This window comes from Babylonia areolata, chromosome 22 (assembly GCF_041734735.1).
Source record: "Babylonia areolata isolate BAREFJ2019XMU chromosome 22, ASM4173473v1, whole genome shotgun sequence".
Taxonomy (NCBI): domain Eukaryota; kingdom Metazoa; phylum Mollusca; class Gastropoda; order Neogastropoda; family Buccinidae; genus Babylonia; species Babylonia areolata.
This window is the reverse complement of record NC_134897.1, coordinates 6,473,204-6,493,603: the sequence shown is the minus strand read 5'-3', so window position 1 is coordinate 6,493,603 and position 20,400 is coordinate 6,473,204. Positions and strand designations below refer to the sequence as shown.

At 50.0% G+C, this 20,400-nt stretch overlaps 1 protein-coding gene across 1 annotated transcript in view; it reads left to right on the top strand.

The window, feature by feature from the left end:
* LOC143297208 (uncharacterized) overlaps positions 1-20,400 on the top strand; it is a 30,704-nt gene continuing 10,304 nt past the window's right edge. Inside the window, exon 1 of the mRNA XM_076609420.1 lies at positions 1-201. Within this exon, the coding sequence (XP_076465535.1) occupies positions 187-201 (15 nt within the window). The 5' untranslated portion in view covers positions 1-186. The remainder of the gene's footprint in view (positions 202-20,400) is intronic.

Here is a 20,400-nt window from a genome sequence, read left to right as displayed (position 1 = left end):
CAGAGGGCCTGGTGCAGTGTGGAGAGGAAGAGGGAATCAGGATGGTGTGTACGTCCGCATGTCCACAGACTGAAGTGTGGAACCTCTGAACAGCACCGTAGAGTGTTGTGCTCTCCTCTCTCCTTCCATTGTTCGTCCGCTGAAGGTTCCACACGGGTGTGTGTGCGCGCGTGGCTTTGGCGGGGGATGGAGGTAGTGAAGGTGGGTATTGTGGTTTTGAAGGTTTTCTATCTCTGTCTGTCTGTTTGAATAGCTGTTTGTGTCTGTGTCTGTCCGTTTCTGTTTCTCATCTATCTTTTTTCCACGCCTATTTGTGTGTTATAATGCCGCTCGTTTGTTTTGGGGGGGGGGGTTTCCTATTGTTCGTTTTTTTTTTCCTCTCCGAATTCACCTGACACCGTGCATCTCTCTGTTTGGCTCTTTACTACGTCTTTTGATTATTGTTATTATTATTAGTAGTAGTAGTATTAGTAGTAGTAGTAGCAGTAGCAGTAGTAGTAGTAGCAGTAGCCAGAGTAGTAGTAGTAGTAGTAGTAGTAGTAGTAGTATCATCATCATCATCCATATTATTATCATTATTATCATCATAATTATCATCATCATCCTTATTATTATTATTATCATTATTACTATTATTATTATTATTATTACAGTAATCATCATCATCGTCATGATTGTCATTGCTGCTTTTCTTCTTGATTTAATTGATGCTGCTGTATCTGCTTTCGTTCTCCATGTTGTGCTTTGAGTACACCAGAACTGATCGCATGTAACAGGTTGGAACATTTGAAACTGTACTATGGCTGAGTCAGCGGTCAAAAATTCAAGTTGAGTTTTGACTTCTCCTTCTCCTTCTTCTCCTTCTTCTTAGAGTTTGTTCTCCCCTTATTCCTCCTACTCGTCCTCCGAGTCCTCACAAGTCTTCTCTCTCTGTGTCTCCTCCACCCTCCCTTTCTCTCTCTCTGTCTCCTCCACCCTCCCCCTCTCTCTGTCTCCTCCACCCTCCCCCTCTCTCTGTCTCCTCCACCCTCCCCCTCTCTCTCTGTCTCCTCCACCCTCCCTCCCTCTCTCTCTGTCTCCTCCACCATCCCCTTCCCTCTCTGTGTCTCCTCCACCCTCCCCTTCTCTCTCTCTGTCTCCTCCCCCCTCCCTCTCTCCTCCCCCCTCTCTCTCTGTCTCCTCCACCCTCCCTCTCTCTCTCTCTGTCTCCTCCACCCTCCCCTTCCCTCTCTCTGTCCCCTGCACCCTCCCCTTCCCTCTCTCTGTCCCCTGCACCCTCCCCTTCCCTCTCTCTGTCTCCTCCACCCTCCCCTTCCCTCTCTCTGTCCCCTCCACCCTCCCTCTCTCTGTCCCCTCCACCCTCCCTCTCTCTGTCTCCTCCACCCTCCCCTTCCCTCTCTCTGTCTCCTCCCCCCTCCCCCTCTCTGTGTGTCTCCTCCACCCTCCCTCTCTCCTCCACCCTCCCTCTCTCCTCCACCCTTCCCCTCTCTCTGTCTCCTCCACCCTCCCTCTCTCCTCCACCCTCCCTCTCTCTCTGTCTCCTCCACCCTCTCCCTCTCTCTGTCTCCTCCACCCTCCCCCTCTCTCTGTCTCCTCCACCCTCCCTCTCTCCTCCACCCTCCCTCTCTCTCTGTCTCCTCCACCCTCCCTCTCTCTCTGTCTCCTCCCCCCTCCCCCTCTCTCTCTATCTCCTCCATCCTCCCTCTCTCTCTGTCTTCTCCACCCTCCCTCTCTCTGTCTCCTCCACCCTCCCTCTCTCCTCCACCCTCCCCCTCTCTCTGTCTCCTCCACCCTCCCCCTCTCTCTGTCTCCTCCACCCTCCCCCCTCTCTCTATCTCCTCCATCCTCCCTCTATCCTCCACCCTCCCCCTCTCTCTGTCTCCCCCACCCTCCCTCTATCCTCCACCCTCCCCCTCTCTCTGTCTCCCCCACCCTCCCCCTCTCCTCCACCCTCCCCCTCTCTCTGTCTCCTCCACCCTCCCTCTCTCCTCCACCCTCCCCCTCTCTCTGTCTCCTCCACCCTCCCTCTCTCCTCCACCCTTCCCCTCTCTCTGTCTCCTCCACCCTCCCTCTCTCCTCCACCCTCCCCCTCTCTCTGTCTCCTCCACCCTCCCTCTCTCCTCCACCCTCCCTCTCTCTCTGTCTCCTCCACCCTCCCCCTCTCTCTCTATCTCCTCCATCCTCCCTCTATCTCTGTCTTCTCCACCCTCCCTCTCTCTGTCTCCTCCACCCTCCCTCTCTCCTCCACCCTCCCCCTCTCTCTGTCTCCTCCACCCTCCCTCTCTCCTCCACCCTCCCTCTCTCCTCCACCCTTCCCCTCTCTCTGTCTCCTCCACCCTCCCTCTCTCCTCCACCCTCCCTCTCTCCTCCACCCTTCCCCTCTCTCTGTCTCCTCCACCCTCCCTCTCTCCTCCACCCTCCCCCTCTCTCTGTCTCCTCCACCCTCCCTCTCTCCTCCACCCTCCCTCTCTCTCTGTCTCCTCCACCCTCCCCCTCTCTCTCTATCTCCTCCATCCTCCCTCTATCTCTGTCTTCTCCACCCTCCCTCTCTCTGTCTCCTCCACCCTCCCTCTCCTCCACCCTCCCTCTCTCTCTGTCTCCTCCACCCTCCCCCTCTCTCTCTATCTCCTCCATCCTCCCTCTATCCTCCACCCTCCCCCTCTCTCTGTCTCCCCCACCGTCCCCCTCTCCTCCACCCTCCCCCTCTCTCTCTATCTCCTCCATCCTCCCTCTATCCTCCACCCTCCCCCTCTCTCTGTGTGTCTTCTCCACCCTCCCCCTCTCTCTGTCTCCTCCACCCTCCCCCTCTCTCTGTGTCTCCTCCACCCTCCCCCTCTCTCTGTCTCCTCCACCCTCCCTCTCTCTGTCTCCTCCACCCTCCCCCTCTCTCTGTCTCCTCCACCCTCCCTCTCTTTCTGTGTCTTCTCCACCCTCCCCCTCTCTCTGTCTCCTCCACCCTCCCTCTCTCTCTGTGTCTTCTCCACCCTCCCTCTCTCTCTGTCTCCTCCACCCTCCCTCTCTCCTCCACCCTCCCTCTCTCCTCGAACCCCCCCCTCTCTCTGTCTCCTCCACCCTCCCCTTCCCTCTCTCTGTCTCCTCCACCCTCCCCTTCCCTCTCTCTGTCTCCTCCACCCTCCGTCTCTCTCTCTGTCTCCTCCACCCTCCGTCTCTCTCTCTGTCACCTCCACCCTCCCCCCCTCTCTCTGTCTCCTCCACCCTCCCCTTCCCTCTCTCTGTCTCCTCCACCCTCCGTCTCTCTCTCTGTCACCTCCACCCTCCCCCTCTCTCTCTGTCACCTCCACCCTCCCTCTCTGTCTGTCTCCTCCACCCTCCCTCTCTGTCTGTCTCCTCCACCCTCCCCTTCCCTCTGTCTCCTCCACCCTCCCCTTCCCTCTCCTCCACTCCCCCCCCCTCTCTCTCTCTCCTCCACTCTCCCCCTCTCTCTCTGTCTCCTCCACCCTCCCCCCTCTCTCTCTGTGTCTCCTCCACCCTCCCCTGCCCTCCCTCTCTCTCCTCCACTCCCCCCCCCTCTCTCTCTCTCCTCCACTCTCCCCCCCTCTCTCTCTCTCCTCCACTCCCCCCCCCCCCTCTCTCTCTCCTCCACTCTCCCCCTCTCTCTCTCTCTCCTCCACTCTCCCCCTCTCTCTTTGTCTCCTCCACTCCCCCCCCCCCTCTCTCTCTCTCTCCTCCACTCCCCCCTCTCTCTCTCTCTCTCTCTCCTCCACTCTCCCTCTCTCTCTCTGTCTCCTCCACCCCCCTCTCTCTCTCTCCTCCACTCTCCCCCTCTCTCTCTGTCTCCTCCACCCTCCCCTTCCCTCTCTCTGTCTCCTCCACCCTCCTTCTCTCTCTGTCTCCTCCACCCTCCCTCTCTCTGTCTCCTCCACCCTCCCCCTCTCTCTCTGTCTTCTCCACCCTCCCTCTCTCCTCCACCCTCCCTCTCTCTCTGTCTCCTCCACCCTCCCTCTCTCTCTGTGTCCTCCATCCTCCCTCTCTCTGTGTCTCCTCCACCCTCCCTCTCTCTCTCTGTCTCCTCCACCCTCCCCCTCTCTGTGTGTCTCCTCCACCCTCCCTCTCTCCTCCACCCTCCCCCTCTCTCTGTCTCCTCCACCCTCCCTCTCTCTCTCTGTCTCCTCCACCCTCCCCCTCTCTCCTCCACCCTCCCCCTCTCTCTGTCTCCTCCACCCTCCCTCTCTCTCTCTGTCTCCTCCACCCTCCCTCTCTCCTCCACCCTCCCCCTCTCTCCTCCACTCTCCCCCCTCTCTCTGTCTCCTCCACCCTCCCCCTCTCTCCTCCACTCTCCCCCCTCTCTCTGTCTCCTCCACCCTCCCCCTCTCTCCTCCACTCTCCCCCTCTCCCCTCCACCCTCCCCCTCTCTGTGTCTCCTCCACCCTCCCCCTCTCTCCTCCACCCTCCCCCCCTCTCTCTCTCTCCTCCACCCCCCTCTCTCTGTGTCTCCTCCACCCTCCCTCTCTCTCTGTCTCCTTATCGATCTTCATGCGGTGCACCACAGACCACCGTGAGATATCGATTGAAGATTCCACAGAGAGGCGCAGTGAGAGGTCTGAAGTCTGCCAACTGACACAACGTGAAATGCTGTGGGGGGGGGGGAAATCATCGTGCTGAAGATTGCTTTGCCCCTCACAGCCCCCCCCCCCCTTCCCCGCGACCCCCTCCCCACCCACCCACCCCCTCTTCCTTCCCCCCACAGTGTTGATGATAATTATTGCACGGGAAGATTGCAATGACTTGATTTTGTTTTTCGTTCTGAAACTAGGAGTAGCTACATGACCCACTTTTTGACTCACTTGTGTAAACAAAGTGAGTCTATGTTTTAACACGGTGTTCGGTTGTCTGTGTGTGTGTGTGTGTGTGTGTGTGTCCGTGTGTCTGTGTGTCCGTGGTAAACTTTAACATTGACATTTTCTCTGCAAATACTTTGTCAGTTGACACCAAATTAGGCATACAGATAGGAAAAATCCAGTTCTTTCCAGTCATCTTGTTTAAAACAATATTGCACCTCTGGGAAGGGCACAAAAATATAAAAAATGAAGCCTAATAATATGCAAACTGCATTTACTGTTATATTTATATTTTTTGTATTCTCTAAACTTGGCACTTTGATCTGATATTCTGACCCAACAACCAGAGCAGTCATTATTATCATTTTTTGTTCAAACAGGAACTTCTTTTGCTAAGCATGGAAGTTTTATTTATTTTGCAAACGTTTTGGTGCAGAGTGTAAAAAAGGGAAATTACCCTGTAATTAATGCTAGGGGACTTAATTCATCACAAGTGCGTCTTGAAGGCCTTGCCTCTCTTGTTAATTTTGATTTTGTGCTTTGAAAATGTTGGAAAAATCCAGCAGACTGTGGCGTTTCTCACGTTGGAAAATGTTGGAAAAATCCAGCAGACTGTGGCGTTTCTCACGTTGGAAAATGTTGGAAAAATCCAGCAGACTGTGGCGTTTCTCTCGTTGGAAAATGTTGGAAAAAAAATCCAGCAGACTGTGGCGTTTCTCTCGTTGGAAAATGTTGGAAAAAAATCCAGCAGACTGTGGCGTTTCTCTCGTTGGAAAATGTTGGAAAAAATCCAGCAGACTGTGGCGTTTCTCTCGTTGGAAAATGTTGGAAAAAATCCAGCAGACTGTGGCGTTTCTCTCGTTGGAAAATGTTGGAAAAAATCCAGCAGACTGTGACGTTTCTCTCGTTGGAAAATGTTGGAAAAAATCCAGCAGACTGTGGCGTTTCTCTCGTTGGAAAATGTTAGAAAAAATCCAGCAGACTGTGGCGTTTCTCTCGTTGGAAAATGTTAGAAAAAATCCAGCAGACTGTGGCGTTTCTCTCGTTGGAAAATGTTGGAAAAAATCCAGCAGACTGTGGCGTTTCTCTCGTTGGAAAATGTTGAAAAAATCCAGCAGACTGTGGCGTTTCTCTCGTTGGAAAATGTTGAAAAAATCCAGCAGACTGTGGCGTTTCTCTCGTTGGAAAATGTTGGAAAAAATCCAGCAGACTGTGGCGTTTCTCTCGTTGGAAAATGTTGGAAAAATCCAGCAGACTGTGGCGTTTCTCTCGTTGGAAAATGTTGGAAAAAATCCAGCAGACTGTGGCGTTTCTCTCGTTGGAAAATGTTGGAAAAAATCCAGCAGACTGTGGCGTTTCTCTCGTTGGAAAATGTTGGAAAAAATCCAGCAGACTGTGGCGTTTCTCTCGTTGGAAAATGTTGGAAAAAATCCAGCAGACTGTGGCGTTTCTCTCGTTGGAAAATGTTGGAAAAATCCAGCAGACTGTGGCGTTTCTCTCGTTGGAAAATGTTGGAAAAAATCCAGCAGACTGTGGCGTTTCTCTCGGGAGGAGTCACTGTGGACGTCTGGTGTTGTGTCTGTCAGGGGGAAGAGCGGGACTGCCCCACTGCAGGGTTCACAGAACCTTGAGGACCACCTAGGAACTTGCAGCTTCCATCTCGGGGGTCAGGCTGAAACAATGCTGAATGTTCTGCAAAACAGCGGTGTATGCAGCTGATGTAAGGAGCACCACTCACAACCAGAAATGCTTTCTTGCATATGAACTTCTATTTTCTACAATAAAAAAACAACAACCCTAACGTTTATGAACCACTCAATCAAAGTGTACATTTTTGGCAGAAACATCAATTTTTCAAGCGCATTCTGGCTCAATAGATGACTGGTGGCTGACAACCAAAGTCCATCACGGTCAGGTTTAAACTGGAATATCAGCTGCCGGAAGTGATGTAACAACTAATGACATGGTTGTCCATCACAGTGAAAGAAGGACACAATTCTAAAATTCTATTAAAAAACAAAACAGCAACAACAACAACAACGAAAAAAACAACAACAACAACACAAAAATCAACCCCACAAAAAACAGGAATTTTCTACTAACTTGGGAACCTTGTGGTAACCTAAAAAATTCTGGTTTAACAAGATTTATATTCTTGACCAGAGTTAAAGCCACAACAGTTACCTCCGATACAAAGAAAAAGACTTAAAAGACTTAGAGACAAACGGAGCAACAGTGACACTCGATCCATCAGTGAGTACAGAAAGAACAAAAACAATACAAACGAAAACTACAGGCTGGTTCACAGTGGTGAATGGCACACAAAAATACAGGCTGGTTCACAGTGGTGAATGGCACACCAAAACTCCAGGCTGGTTCACAGTGGTGAATGGCACACAAAAAATTACAGGCTGGTTCACAGTGGTGAATGGCACACCAAAACTACAGGCTGGTTCACAGTGGTGAATGGCACACCAAAACTACAGGCTGGTTCACAGTGGTGAATGGCACACCAAAACTACAGGCTGGTTCACAGTGGTGAATGGCACACCAAAACTCCAGGCTGGTTCACAGTGGTGAATGGCACACCAAAACTACAGGCTGGTTCACAGTGGTGAATGGCACACCAAAACTACAGGCTGGTTCACAGTGGTGAATGGCACACCAAAACTCCAGGCTGGTTCACAGTGGTGAATGGCACACCAAAACTTCAGGCTGGTTCACAGTGGTGAATGGCACACCAAAACTTCAGGCTGGTTCAGTGGTGAATGGCACACCAAAACTACAGGGTGGTTCACAGTGGTGAATGGCACACCAAAACTTCAGGCTGGTTCAAAGTGGTGAATGGCACACCAAAACTACAGGCTGGTTCACAGTGGTGAATGGCACACCAAAACTCCAGGCTGGTTCACAGTGGGGAATGGCACACCAAAACTCCAGGCTGGTTCACAGTGGGGAATGGCACACCAAAACTACAGGCTGGTTCACAGTGGTGAATGGCACACCAAAACTCCAGGCTGCTTCACAGTGGTGAATGGCACACCAAAACTACAGGCTGCTTCACAGTGGTGAATGGCACACCAAAACTACAGGCTGGTTCACAGTGGTGAATGGCACACCAAAACTCCAGGCTGGTTCACAGTGGTGAATGGCACATCAAAACTCCAGGCTGGTTCACAGTGGTGAATGGCACACCAAAACTCCAGGCTGGTTCACGGTGGTGAATGGCACATCAAAACTACAGGCTGGTTCACAGTGGTGAATGGCACATCAAAACTTCAGGCTTCTTCACAGTGGTGAATGGCACACCAAAACTACAGGCTGGTTCACAGTGGTGAATGGCACACCAAAACTACAGGCTGGTTCACAGTGGTGAATGGCACACCAAAACTACAGGCTGGTTCACAGTGGTGAATGGCACACCAAAACTTCAGGCTGCTTCACAGTGGTGAATGGCACACCAAAACTACAGGCTGGTTCACAGTGGTGAATGGCACACCAAAACTCCAGGCTGCTTCACAGTGGTGAATGGCACACCAAAACTCCAGGCTGGTTCACAGTGGTGAATGGCACACCAAAACTACAGGCTGGTTCACAGTGGGGAATGGCACACCAAAACTCCAGGCTGGTTCACGGTGGTGAATGGCACACCAAAACTACAGGCTGGTTCACAGTGGGGAATGGCACACCAAAACTACAGGCTGGTTCACAGTGGGGAATGGCACACCACTTGTAACAGAAGCATCAACAGTAATTCGTGACAGGAACAGCAGACAGTGATGGACGCATAAATTACTGGATTTACGTACAAATGCTCTGTTGAAGAAAGCATCGTTTGAAGCACCATCGTTGGAGACAGAGAAACAACGTTCAGACACCATCGTCATCAGCTTTCAGGCGGAGAACCACAGTTCTTGATAAAAAAAAAAAAAAAAAAAAAAAAAAAAAAAATCAACGAACGTCATTGCCATCTGCATACGTCATACATTTTGCTGTATCATTGGTTTCAACATAAGGTTTTTCCCATTTTTGGATTTCATTTCAGCTTTTTATTTATTTATTTTTTTAAATAACTTTTCACAAGGGCTGGATGTGAAACACACACACACACACACACACACACATACACACACTCACTCACTACCTCACTCACTCACACACACACACACACACACACACACACACACACACACACACACACACACACGCACACGCACGCACACACAAATAAGACAAACAAAAAGTGATAAAAACATGTACATGTTTGCCTATCTGTTGTCTTCGGAAATAAGGAATGTTATCTGAACAGGGACAACAGCAACATTGGAAGGGCCTTATGACCTTCTTTATTTAGAGCTGGATGTATTGGTAAATTAATGAATAAGCAAATGAATAAACAAATAGATAGATAGATAGATAGATAGATAGATAGATAGATAGATAGATAGATAGATAGATAGATAGATAGATAAATAAATAAATTACTTATACATAAATGAATAAAAACAGATGCCAGGTTGCTTATCCGTTACCCTTAGTGATAAGAATTTATCTGAACAATAGCCCCGGAAGGGCTGTGGCGAAACTACGACTTTTATCTGTTGCTTTTATTCTGTTTCCTTCGTTTTAAGCATTTTGAAGGCTAGAAATAAAAGAAACAGGTTATAAAGCCTGTGCAAGTTTGCGTATCAGTACCCTCAGCAATACACAGCTATGCCTGAAAAACCACCACCACCAACAACAACATTAGAAGGGCCTCATGACCACTGTACAACGACCAAAGCAATGTATGTCATGGGAAACTTCAGACCAGGTGTACAGCAGGATTCAGCACGGCATCTCAGCCCCGCAGCCAGAACCAGCAGAACGCACCCGATGCCAGAGGCCACATCATGAATATTTCAGACAGCACACACACGGGAAGAGGACACCGTTCTGGGTCATCGATTTCATCCCAGACCCGAACGATACGACACAAAGCCCAACAATGGGGCCGCTGATTTGACCAAATGTTTGACGGGCGCAACAGCCCAGTTGTTAAAGCGTTGGACTTTCAATCTGAGGGTCCCGGGTTCGAATCTCGGGAGGGTGGAGATTTTTCCGATCTCCCAAGTCAACATATTGCAGACCTACTAGTGCCTGAACCGCCTTCGTGTGTATACACAAGCAGAAGATCAAATACGCATGATCCATGTAAGCGTTCGGTGGGTTATGGAAACAAGAACATACCCAGCTAGCTTACCCCGGAAAGCGGAGTATGGCTGCCTTCATGGCGGGGTAAAAACAGTCATACACGTAAAAGCTCACGAGTGAACGTGGGAGTTGCAGCCCACGAACGCAGAGGACCAGTTAATGTTCATTGAACCCAAAACAAAAACAATGCATATCGTTGAGGACAAACACAGTCAACGTCGTGTAGTGTAACGAACAGGAACAGCAATGGAACAACTCACATTATTTCAAGACGATGCCAAAGATGAGTGTTAAGTGTTAAATCATCAACGCAGTTTGGTGGTTTTGCAATCTAATCAAATGGAGTGAATTGTTATGCTTTGCATTTGATTCTGTAATTGTACGGGGGAAAAAACACGAAAAATTGGAAAAAAAAGATGAGAGAGAAAGAGAGAGAAACAGACAGACAAACAGAGAGAGAGAGAGAAACAGAGAGATAGAGTGAGAGAGAGCGCATGTATGTTTAATTAGGTGCTTCCTGTAGAACAGATAATTCTAAGCTGCTTTTAAAGCATTCCAAGGAATGTTTAGAGAGAAGATAAAGGAAGAAGAAGAAGCAGAAGATGAGAAAGAGGGGAAACATAATCATACAGTCAAAGATCAAAGATATCAATTTTCTGCACTCATTTTGTGACAAGGAATCCACCCATGGAAATTGCACCCCCAGTGTTCCTGTTCCTACTCCCACCCCCTCCATCCCAGTGCCGCCCCTCCATCCCACTCCCACCCCCTCCATCCCACTCCCACCCCCTCCATCCCAGTGCCGCCCCCCATCTCACTCCCACCTCCTCCATCTCACTCCCACCCCCTCATCCCAGTGCCGCCCCCCCATCCCACTCCCACTCCCCCATCCCACTCCAACCCCTCCATCCCACTCCCACCCACCCCCATCTCACTCCCACCCCCTCCATCTCACTCCCCCCCATCTCACTCCCACCCCACCCCCATCTCACTCCCCCCCATCTCACTCCCACCCACCCATCTCACTCCCACCCCCTTCATCTCAGTCCCACTCCCTCCATCTCACTCCCACCCCCTCCATCCCACTCCCACCTCCTCCATCTCACTCCCACCCCCTCCATCTCACTCCCACCCCCTCCATCTCACTCCCACCCCCACCCCCATCTCACTCCCACCCCCTCCATCTCATTCCCACCCCCTCCATCCCAGTGCCGCCCCCCCTCCCCATCCCACTCCCACCACCTCCATCTCACTCCCACCCACCCATCTCACTCCCACCCCCTCCATCTCACTCCCACCCACCCACCTCACTCCCACCCACCCATCTCACTCCCACCCCCTCCATCTCACTCCCACCCCCTCCATCTCACTCCCACCCCCTCCATCTCACTCCCACCCCCTCCATCCCAGTGCAGCCCCCCCATCTCACTCCCACCCCCCATCTCACTCCCACCCCCTCCATCTCACTCCCACCCCCCCCATCTCACTCCCACCCCCTCCATCTCACTCCCAACCCCCCATCTCACTCCCACCCACCCCCATCTCACTCCCACCCCCTCCATCTCACTCCCACCCACCCCATCTCACTCCCACCCCCTCCATCTCACTCCCAACCCCCCATCTCACTCCCACCCCACCCCCATCTCACTCCCACCCCCTCCATCTCACTCCCACCCCCTCCATCTCACTCCCACCCCCTCCATCTCACTCCCACCCCTCATCTCACTCCCACCCCTCCATCTCACTCCCAACCCCCCATCTCACTCCCACCCCCTCCATCCCACTCCCACCTCCCCATCTCACTCCCACCCCCTCCATCTCACTTCCACCCCCCCATCTCACTCCCACCCCCTCCATCTCACTCCCACCCCCTCCATCTCACTCCCATCCCCTCCATCTCACTCCCAACCCCTCCATCTCACTCCCATCCCCTCCATCCCACTCCCAAACCCTCCTCCCAGTGCCGCCCACTCCATCTTACTCCCACTCCCCCCATCTCACTTCCACCCCCCCATCTCACTCCCACCCCCTCCATCTCACTCCCACTCCCCCCATCTCACTCCCACCCCCTCCATCTCACTCCAATTCCCCCCATCTCACTCCCATTCCCCCCATCTCACTCCCCCTCCATCTCACTCCCCCCCCATCTCACTCCCACCCCCTCCATCTCACTCCCACCCCCTCCATCTCACTCCCACCCCCTCCACCTCACTCCCACCCCCTCCATCTCACTCCCACCACCCCCCCATCTCACTCCCACCCCTCCATCTCACTCCCACCCCCTCCATCTCACTCCCATCCTCTCCATCCCACTCCCACCCCCACCATCCCAGTGCCGCCCACTCCATCTCACTCCCACTCCCCCCATCTCACTCCCACTCCTCCCATCTCACTCCCACCCCCTCCATCTCACTCCAATTCCCCCCATCTCACTCCCACCCACCCCCATCTCACTCCCATTCCCCCCCATCTCACTCCCCCTCCATCTCACTCCCCCCCCCATCTCACTCCCACCCCCTCCATCTCACTCCCACCCCCTCCATCTCACTCCCACCACCCCCCCATCTCACTCCTACCCCCTCCATCTCACTCCCACCCCCTCCATCTCACTCCCACCACCCCCCATCTCACTCCTACCCCCTCCATCTCACTCCCACCCACCCCCATCTCACTCCCACCCACCCCCATCTCACTCCCACCCCCTCCATCTCACTCCCATTCCCCCCATCTCACTCCCACCCATCCCCATCTCACTCCCACCCCCCCCATCTCACTCCCACCCACCCCCATCTCACTCCCACCCCCTCCATCTCACTCCCACCTCCCTCCATCTCACTCCCACCCCCTCCATCCCAGTGCCGCCCCCCCATCTCCTCATTCTCATGACCTCCCCCTGCCAGCACCTTTCTCTCCCCACCCATCTCTTCCTCCCTTCCTAACTCCTTCTCTCTGTCTGTCTTTGTCTCTTTGTCTCTCCGTGTCTGTCTCTGTCTCTTTGTCTCTCCGTGTCTGTCTCTGTCTCTTTGTCTCCCCGTGTCTCTCTCTGTCTGTCTCTGTCTCTCCGTGTCTGTCTCTGTCTCTTTGTCCCCCTCTGTCCTGTCTCTGTCTCTTTGTCTCTCTCTGTCTGTCTCTGTCTCTTTGTCTCCCCGTGTCTGTCTCTATCTCTTTGTCTGTCTCTGTCTCTTTGTCTCTCCGTGTCTGTCTCTCTGTCTCTCTCTGTCTGTCTCTGTCTCTTTGTCTCCCCGTGTCTGTCTCTGTCTCTTCGTGTCTGTCTCTGTCTCTTTGTCTCCCCGTGTCTGTCTCTGTCTGTCTTTGTCTCCCCGTGTCTGTCTCTGTCTCTCCGTGTCTGTCTCTGTCTCTCTGTCTCTCTCTGTCTGTCTCTGTCTCTTTGTCTCCCGTGTCTGTCTCTGTCTCTTTGTCTGTCTCTGTCTCTTTGTCTCTCCGTGTCTGTCTCTCTGTCTCTCTCTGTCTGTCTCTGCTCTCTTTGTCTCTCCGTGTCTGTCTCTCTGTCTCTCTCTGTCTGTCTCTGTCTCTTTGTCTCCCGTGTCTGTCTCTGTCTCTTTGTCTCTCCGTGTCTGTCTCTGTCTCTTTGTCTCTCCGTGTCTGTCTCTGTCTGTCTCTGTCTCTTTGTCTCTCCGTGTCTGTCTCTGTCTGTCTCTGTCTCTTTGTCTCTCCGTGTCTGTCTCTGTCTCTTTGTCTCTCCGTGTCTGTCTCTGTCTGTCTCTGTCTCTTTGTCTCTCTCTGTCTGTCTCTGTCTCTTTGTCTGTCTCTGTCTGTCTCTGTCTCTTTGTCTCTCCGTGTCTGTCTCTGTCTCTTTGTCTCTCTGTGTCTGTCTCTGTCTCTTTGTCTCTCTCTGTCTGTCTCTGTCTCTTTGTCTCCCCGTGTCTGTCTCTGTCTCTTTGTCTCTCCGTGTCTGTCTCTGTCTCTTTGTCTCTCCGTGTCTGTCTCTGTCTGTCTCTGTCTCTTTGTCTCTCCGTGTCTGTCTCTGTCTCTTTGTCTCTCCGTGTCTGTCTCTGTCTCTTTATCTCCCCGTGTCTGTCTCTGTCTCTTTGTCTCTCTCTGTCTGTCTCTGTCTCTTTGTCTTTCCGTGTCTGTCTCTTTCTCCCCAACGCTGCACATACCCTAATTCCCTCTCTTTCTCCCTCCCTCTATCTCACCCTCTGTCAGTCTGTCAGTTTCTCTGCCTCTGTCTCTGTCTGTCTGTCTGTCTGTCTCTCTTTCTCTCTCGCGCTCTGTCAGGCTGGGTGTGTGTGTGTGTGTGTGTGTGTGTCTGTCTGTCTGTCTCCCCCCCTCTCTCTCTCTCAGGCTCTCTCTCTCCCTCTCTGTCTCTGTCTGTCTGTCTGTCTGTCTGTCTGTCTGTCTCTGTGTGTGCCTCACTTCATATGCTGAGCGGACAAGAGGGTTCTTCCGGATACAGGAGCTGTAGATATCTCGGCTCATGAAAGACGTGGAATGTGTTGACAGTAGAAAGTAATGTTTTCTTTGCACGCTTGCGCGCTTTAGTGTGTGTGTATGTGTGTGCGCGCGTGAGTGCTTGTGTGTGTGTGTGTGTGTGTGTGTGTGTGTGTGTGTGTGTGTGTGTGTGTGTGTGTGCGACGGTGTGTGTGCGTGTGTGTGTGTGCGTGTGTGTGTGTGTGTGTGTGTGTGTGTGTGTGTGTGCTTGTTCAGTTACATTCATGATGAATCATGCTAATATAAGTATCCGTGTGGAAACGATACAAATAAAGTCAGGACTGTGCACGCGAGCTGTTTCCTGAAAGGAAGAGGAACACCAGTTTCAAGGTCTGTTCGCCAATAGCCAGCCAGCTTTCGGCCCCTTCCTTCTCTCTCTCTCTCTCTCTCTCTCTCTCTCTCTCTCTCTCTCTCTCTCTCTATCTCTGTCTCCCTCTCTCTGTCTCTCAGCTTCACCCCTTTTCTTTGGGCCTGTTTAAAAAAATGAGCTTCCTGTTATTTTAGACGCATGACGATCACAATGTTTCAAACGTGGAGGAGGAACAGAAGGAGGGGGCTCAAAGGAAAAGAATCAGCAGACAAGCGAACAGCCGAAGGTTTACAAACTGTTCTCGACACAGACTTGGACTGATTCTATCTTGAGAATTGTAACCAGAAGCCCCCCACCCCCACCCCCTTTCCCCTCTCTCACCCCCTTTCCCTATCTTCCTCCACCCCTCTGCCGGCCCATCTCTACATAGTCCGGTTCTGGAATGATTTTCCAAGGAAAAAATTGCAACAGTCAGTTTTTTTGCTTCAGTCCACTCTAAAAATCAGCAGCAACAACATATCCAAAAGGGAGAAAAAGGGAGATACGGGAAAGTGGATTAAAATTAAATAAAAGATAATTCATTTCACCAAGATAAGCTTTTTAGTCCGCAAGGAGAGCCATACTTCGGCATACACAAGGCAGCGCGCTGACCCCGAGGTCAGAGCAAGAATGCCACGCCGCACACAGGAAATGATAAGATAAACAAGTGATGGCGGACGCTGAGTCGTCGTCCGCTGCACCTTATTCTGGTGAATAAAATGGTAATCTTTTACATCTAGTGTGCAAATACAGCAACACAGTTGTTTTAATGAATTTATCTTTGATACATGTCATGTGTGACTGGAAAATATAATTCTGAAAAACAACAGCATAGATTAAAGCTGGCGAGCAAAGCGCTGGCAGTATGCAGTTGTTTTTTGTATGGAACGGTTTTTCCGTCAAAAAGTTATATTGCTCTCTCTCTCTCTCTCTCTCTCTCTCTCTCTCTCTCTCTCTCCACACACACACACACACACACACACACACACACACACACACTCACACACACACTGTGTGTGTGTGTGTGTGTGTGTGTGTGTGTGTGTGTGTGTGTATTTCTTACTCAGTGAAACACTGGAAATGTGTCTGAAGTTATCACAAGATGATTGTGGGTAAGTATGTAAAAAGTAATACATTATTATATCTTTAAAAAAAATTAAACGTAAAAAGAGCAAAAAATTTATAGCAGTTTGTGTGAAAAAAGTTCGTATGGTAAGCGTACACTAAATGAACATAACAACCCAACTGCGTTTCTAATTAACTCCACTCTCCACTCTCCACCCTGTCTCTCTCTCTCTGTGTCTCTGTCTGTCTGTCTCTCTCATGCAGTCTTCTTTTACTCTGTCGCTGTCTCTCTCTTTCTATTTATCTCTCTCAACACCAACGAGCGGCCTACATCTAGGAAAATCGGAAATCCTCAGAAAAGTCAAAGAATATCAAAAAGAACAGGTACAAGGCCATCACACGATCGATCGCCTCAAAGAAATAAAATCAGAGAGAGGGAGCGGCCGTAAGTCTAACATGAAAGGTAGAGCACGATGCTTTGCAAATCAAACACATATCGCCATCATTTCCAAACCAACATTGCGCAAATTTCTTCAAAACGGAACAGAGTCTCTGTGGGCTTTTCCAAATACAATAGACTGAGCAACACACTAGATCTTTTCCCATCCCTCTTGCAGCCAATCAATGGCAGCCTCTGTGCGTGTGTGTTTGTGTGTATGTATGGGTCTGTGTGTTTAAGTGCGTTTGTGAATGCGCGAGGGTGTTAGTGTACACAAGTGTCAGGAGAGTTCTGTGCCCGTGTGTGTGTGTGTGTGTGTGTGTGTGTGTGTGTGTGTGTGTGTGTGTGTGTCGTGTGTGTGTGTGTGTGTGAGGGGAAGGTGGGGGTGCGGAGGGGGGAGGGGGGCTAGCGGATGAGGTATGTGAGTGTATGCATGCCTACACTGTGGGAGCAACAGGATATTGGAACGTGCGGGTGTGTGTATATATATATATATATATATATATATATATATATATATATATATATCTTTGTATATCTATGTGTGGGGGGGTGGGGGTGGGGGATATGGGCGTATGTGTGTGTGCTTGTACAAGTAAGTGTTCATCTGTGTGTGTGTGTGTGTGTGTGTGTGTGTGTGTGTGTGTGCCGTGGAAGCTGCGATACGTAGCGGCCTAGAAATGAGTGTGTGGAGGACTGAGGGGGTAGAGGAGGTGTAGGGTAATGTGTGTGTGTGTGTGTGTGTGTTGGGACTCATGTACGTTTATGTGTATTTGACTGTGCTTTCATATCTGTGAAACTGCATGTTTGGTGCATATCTGTTATGCATGTGTGGGTGTATGTGTGAATGTGTGTCTTCATGTTTTACATTTATTTGCTTATTTATCATCATTATTGTCTTATTTATTTATTCATTATTATTATTATTATTATTATTATTATTATTATTATTGTTACTACTACCTTTTTATATTGTAATTATTTAATTTTATTTACATATTTATGCACGCTTATCTATTATTTATTCACCTTTTTTTTCAAGGCCTGACTAAGCGCGTTGGGTTACACTGCTGGTCAGGCTTCTGCTTGGTAGATGTGGTGTAGCGTATATGGATTTGTCCGAACGCAGTGGCGCCTCCTTGAGCTACTGAAACTGAAACTTATCTCCCCCCCCCCCCCTCTCTCTCATTTTCTTTCTTCAGAGACAGTAACAATACTGTACCTTTTAAACACCCGGATGTTTCTGGAACTTCTATATTGATGACATCTCTCTCTCTCTCTCTCTCTCTCTCTCTCTCTCTCTCTCTCTCTGTGAATCACTGTCCTATCCATCTGTCAATCTTAGTGTGTGTGTGTGGGGGGGGGGGGGGGGAGTGAGGGGGTGCTGTCAGTGTGTGTGTGTGCGTGTGTGTGTATGTATGTGTGTGCGCTCGCACGCGAGCGTCAGTGTGTGTATGCATGTGTGTGCACGGATGTGGGTGTGTGTGGGGGGGCGGAGGGTGTGTGTGTGTTGTTTTCTTCATTATGTATACAATTCTGCATGAAAACCTTTTCCTTTCATTTATGTGTGTGCTATTTGTACTAGATGTAGATTAGCAAGGGCAGATTGGAAGAATAGGCAATGCCTAAAATCTTAATCCTTGAATAAAAACGTTTTGAGTTCTGAGTTCTGAGTTCCATTCTCTCTCTCTCTCTTTTGCTCCCTTCCTCCCCCTCTCTCTCCCTCCCTCACCCCCTCTTTCTCTCTCAGAAAGTCTCCCCCTCCTCCTCCTCCTCCTCCTCTTCTTCTTCTCTTTCAGTTGCTGTGCTGCCAACGCGGTGTAGGCGGATACAGGAGACATGCCAGCATGTGCGATGTGGAATGTTTAGACGAAGGGCTATGATGTTGTGTTGATTCTATGGGCATGCGAGAGCTTGTGTGTGTGTGTGTGTGTGTGTGTGTGTGTGTGTGTGTGTGTGTGTGTGTGTGTGTGTGTGTGCGTGTGTGTGTGTGCGTGCGTTCGTGCTCGCGTGGCCGACGAAAGCGATACCCGCCACATGTTTCTGAAGGGGAATGTGATTATGTACAGAAGCCTACACTTGTTTTAAAGTGTTTACTCTAATTTCACACACACACACACACACACACACACACACACACACACACACACACACCCCGCGAAATATTGAGGTAGCGACAGAAAGTAGGTCATTAGAAGGAAGCTAACTGTAATTCCGAGATGAACGGAAAAGCAATTGCACGGCCTGTTGATTCTGGGCCAAACACATTTTCACATGACTTCATTCTGTCTGTCTGTCTGTCTGCCTGTCTGTGAACATGTACATGCGTAAGTGCCAGTGTGTGTGTGTGTGTGTGTGTGTGTGTGTGTGTGTGTGTGTGTGTGTGTGTTCCTTTTATCAGTGCCCGGATGTATGTTTTTAAACAACATGCTGCCTGTTATATTTAGATGAATAAAAAAAAAGAAGCTTTATCTGCCATCGAAGAAGAAGAAGAAGTAGAATAAGAAAATGAGGAAGAGCAAGGTGAGGAGGAGGACGAAGAAGAAGAAGAAGGGGACATCAGTCTTCTCTCATCGTTCACTCTCTTCTGTCCATTGTGTGACACATCAGTCTTCTCTCATCGTTCACTCTTCTGTCCATTGTGTGACACATCAGTCTTCTCTCATCGTTCACTCTTCTGTCCATTGTGTGACACATCAGTCTTCTCTCATCGTTCACTCTCTTCTGTCCATTGTGTGACACATCAGTCTTCTCTCATCCTTCACTCTTCTGGCCATTGTGACACATCAGTCTTCTCTCATCCTTCACTCTTCTGGCCATTGTGACACATCAGTCTTCTCTCATCTTTCACTCTCTTCTGTCCATTGTGACACATCAGTCTTCTCTCATCTTTCACTCTCTTCTGTCCATTGTGACACATCAGTCTTCTCTCATCTTTCACTCTCTTCTGTCCATTGTGTGACACATCAGTCTTCTCTCATCATTCACTCTTCTGTCCATTGTGACACATCAGTCTTCTCTCATCGTTCACTCTTCTGTCCATTGTGTGGCACATCAGTCTTCTCTCATCGTTCACTCTTCTGTCCATTGTGTGACACATCAGTCTTCTCTCATCGTTCACTCTCTTCTGTCCATTGTGTGACACATCAGTCTTCTCTCATCGTTCACTCTCTTCTGTCCATTGTGACACATCAGTCTTCTCTCATCCTTCACTCTTCTGGCCATTGTGACACATCAGTCTTCTCTCATCTTTCACTCTCTTCTGTCCATTGTGACACATCAGTCTTCTCTCATCTTTCACTCTCTTCTGTCCATTGTGACACATCAGTCTTCTCTCATCTTTCACTCTCTTCTGTCCATTGTGTGACACATCAGTCTTCTCTCATCATTCACTCTTCTGTCCATTGTGTGACACATCAGTCTTCTCTCATCGTTCACTCTTCTGTCCATTGTGTGACACATCAGTCTTCTCTCATCGTTCACTCTTCTGTCCATTGTGTGACACATCAGTCTTCTCTCATCGTTCACTCTTCTGTCCATTGTGTGACACATCAGTCTTCTCTCATCGTTCACTCTTCTGTCCATTGTGTGACACATCAGTCTTCTCTCATCGTTCACTCTTCTGTCCATTGTGTGACACATCAGTCTTCTCTCATCGTTCACTCTTCTGTCCATTGTGTGACACATCAGTCTTCTCTCATCGTTCACTCTCTTCTGTCCATTGTGTGACACATCAGTCTTCTCTCATCGTTCACTCTCTTCTGTCCATTGTGACACATCAGTCTTCTCTCATCCTTCACTCTTCTGGCCATTGTGACACATCAGTCTTCTCTCATCTTTCACTCTCTTCTGTCCATTGTGACACATCAGTCTTCTCTCATCTTTCACTCTCTTCTGTCCATTGTGACACATCAGTCTTCTCTCATCTTTCACTCTCTTCTGTCCATTGTGTGACACATCAGTCTTCTCTCATCATTCACTCTTCTGTCCATTGTGACACATCAGTCTTCTCTCATCGTTCACTCTTCTGTCCATTGTGTGACACATCAGTCTTATCTCATCGTTCACTCTTCTGTCCATTGTGACACATCAGTCTTCTCTCA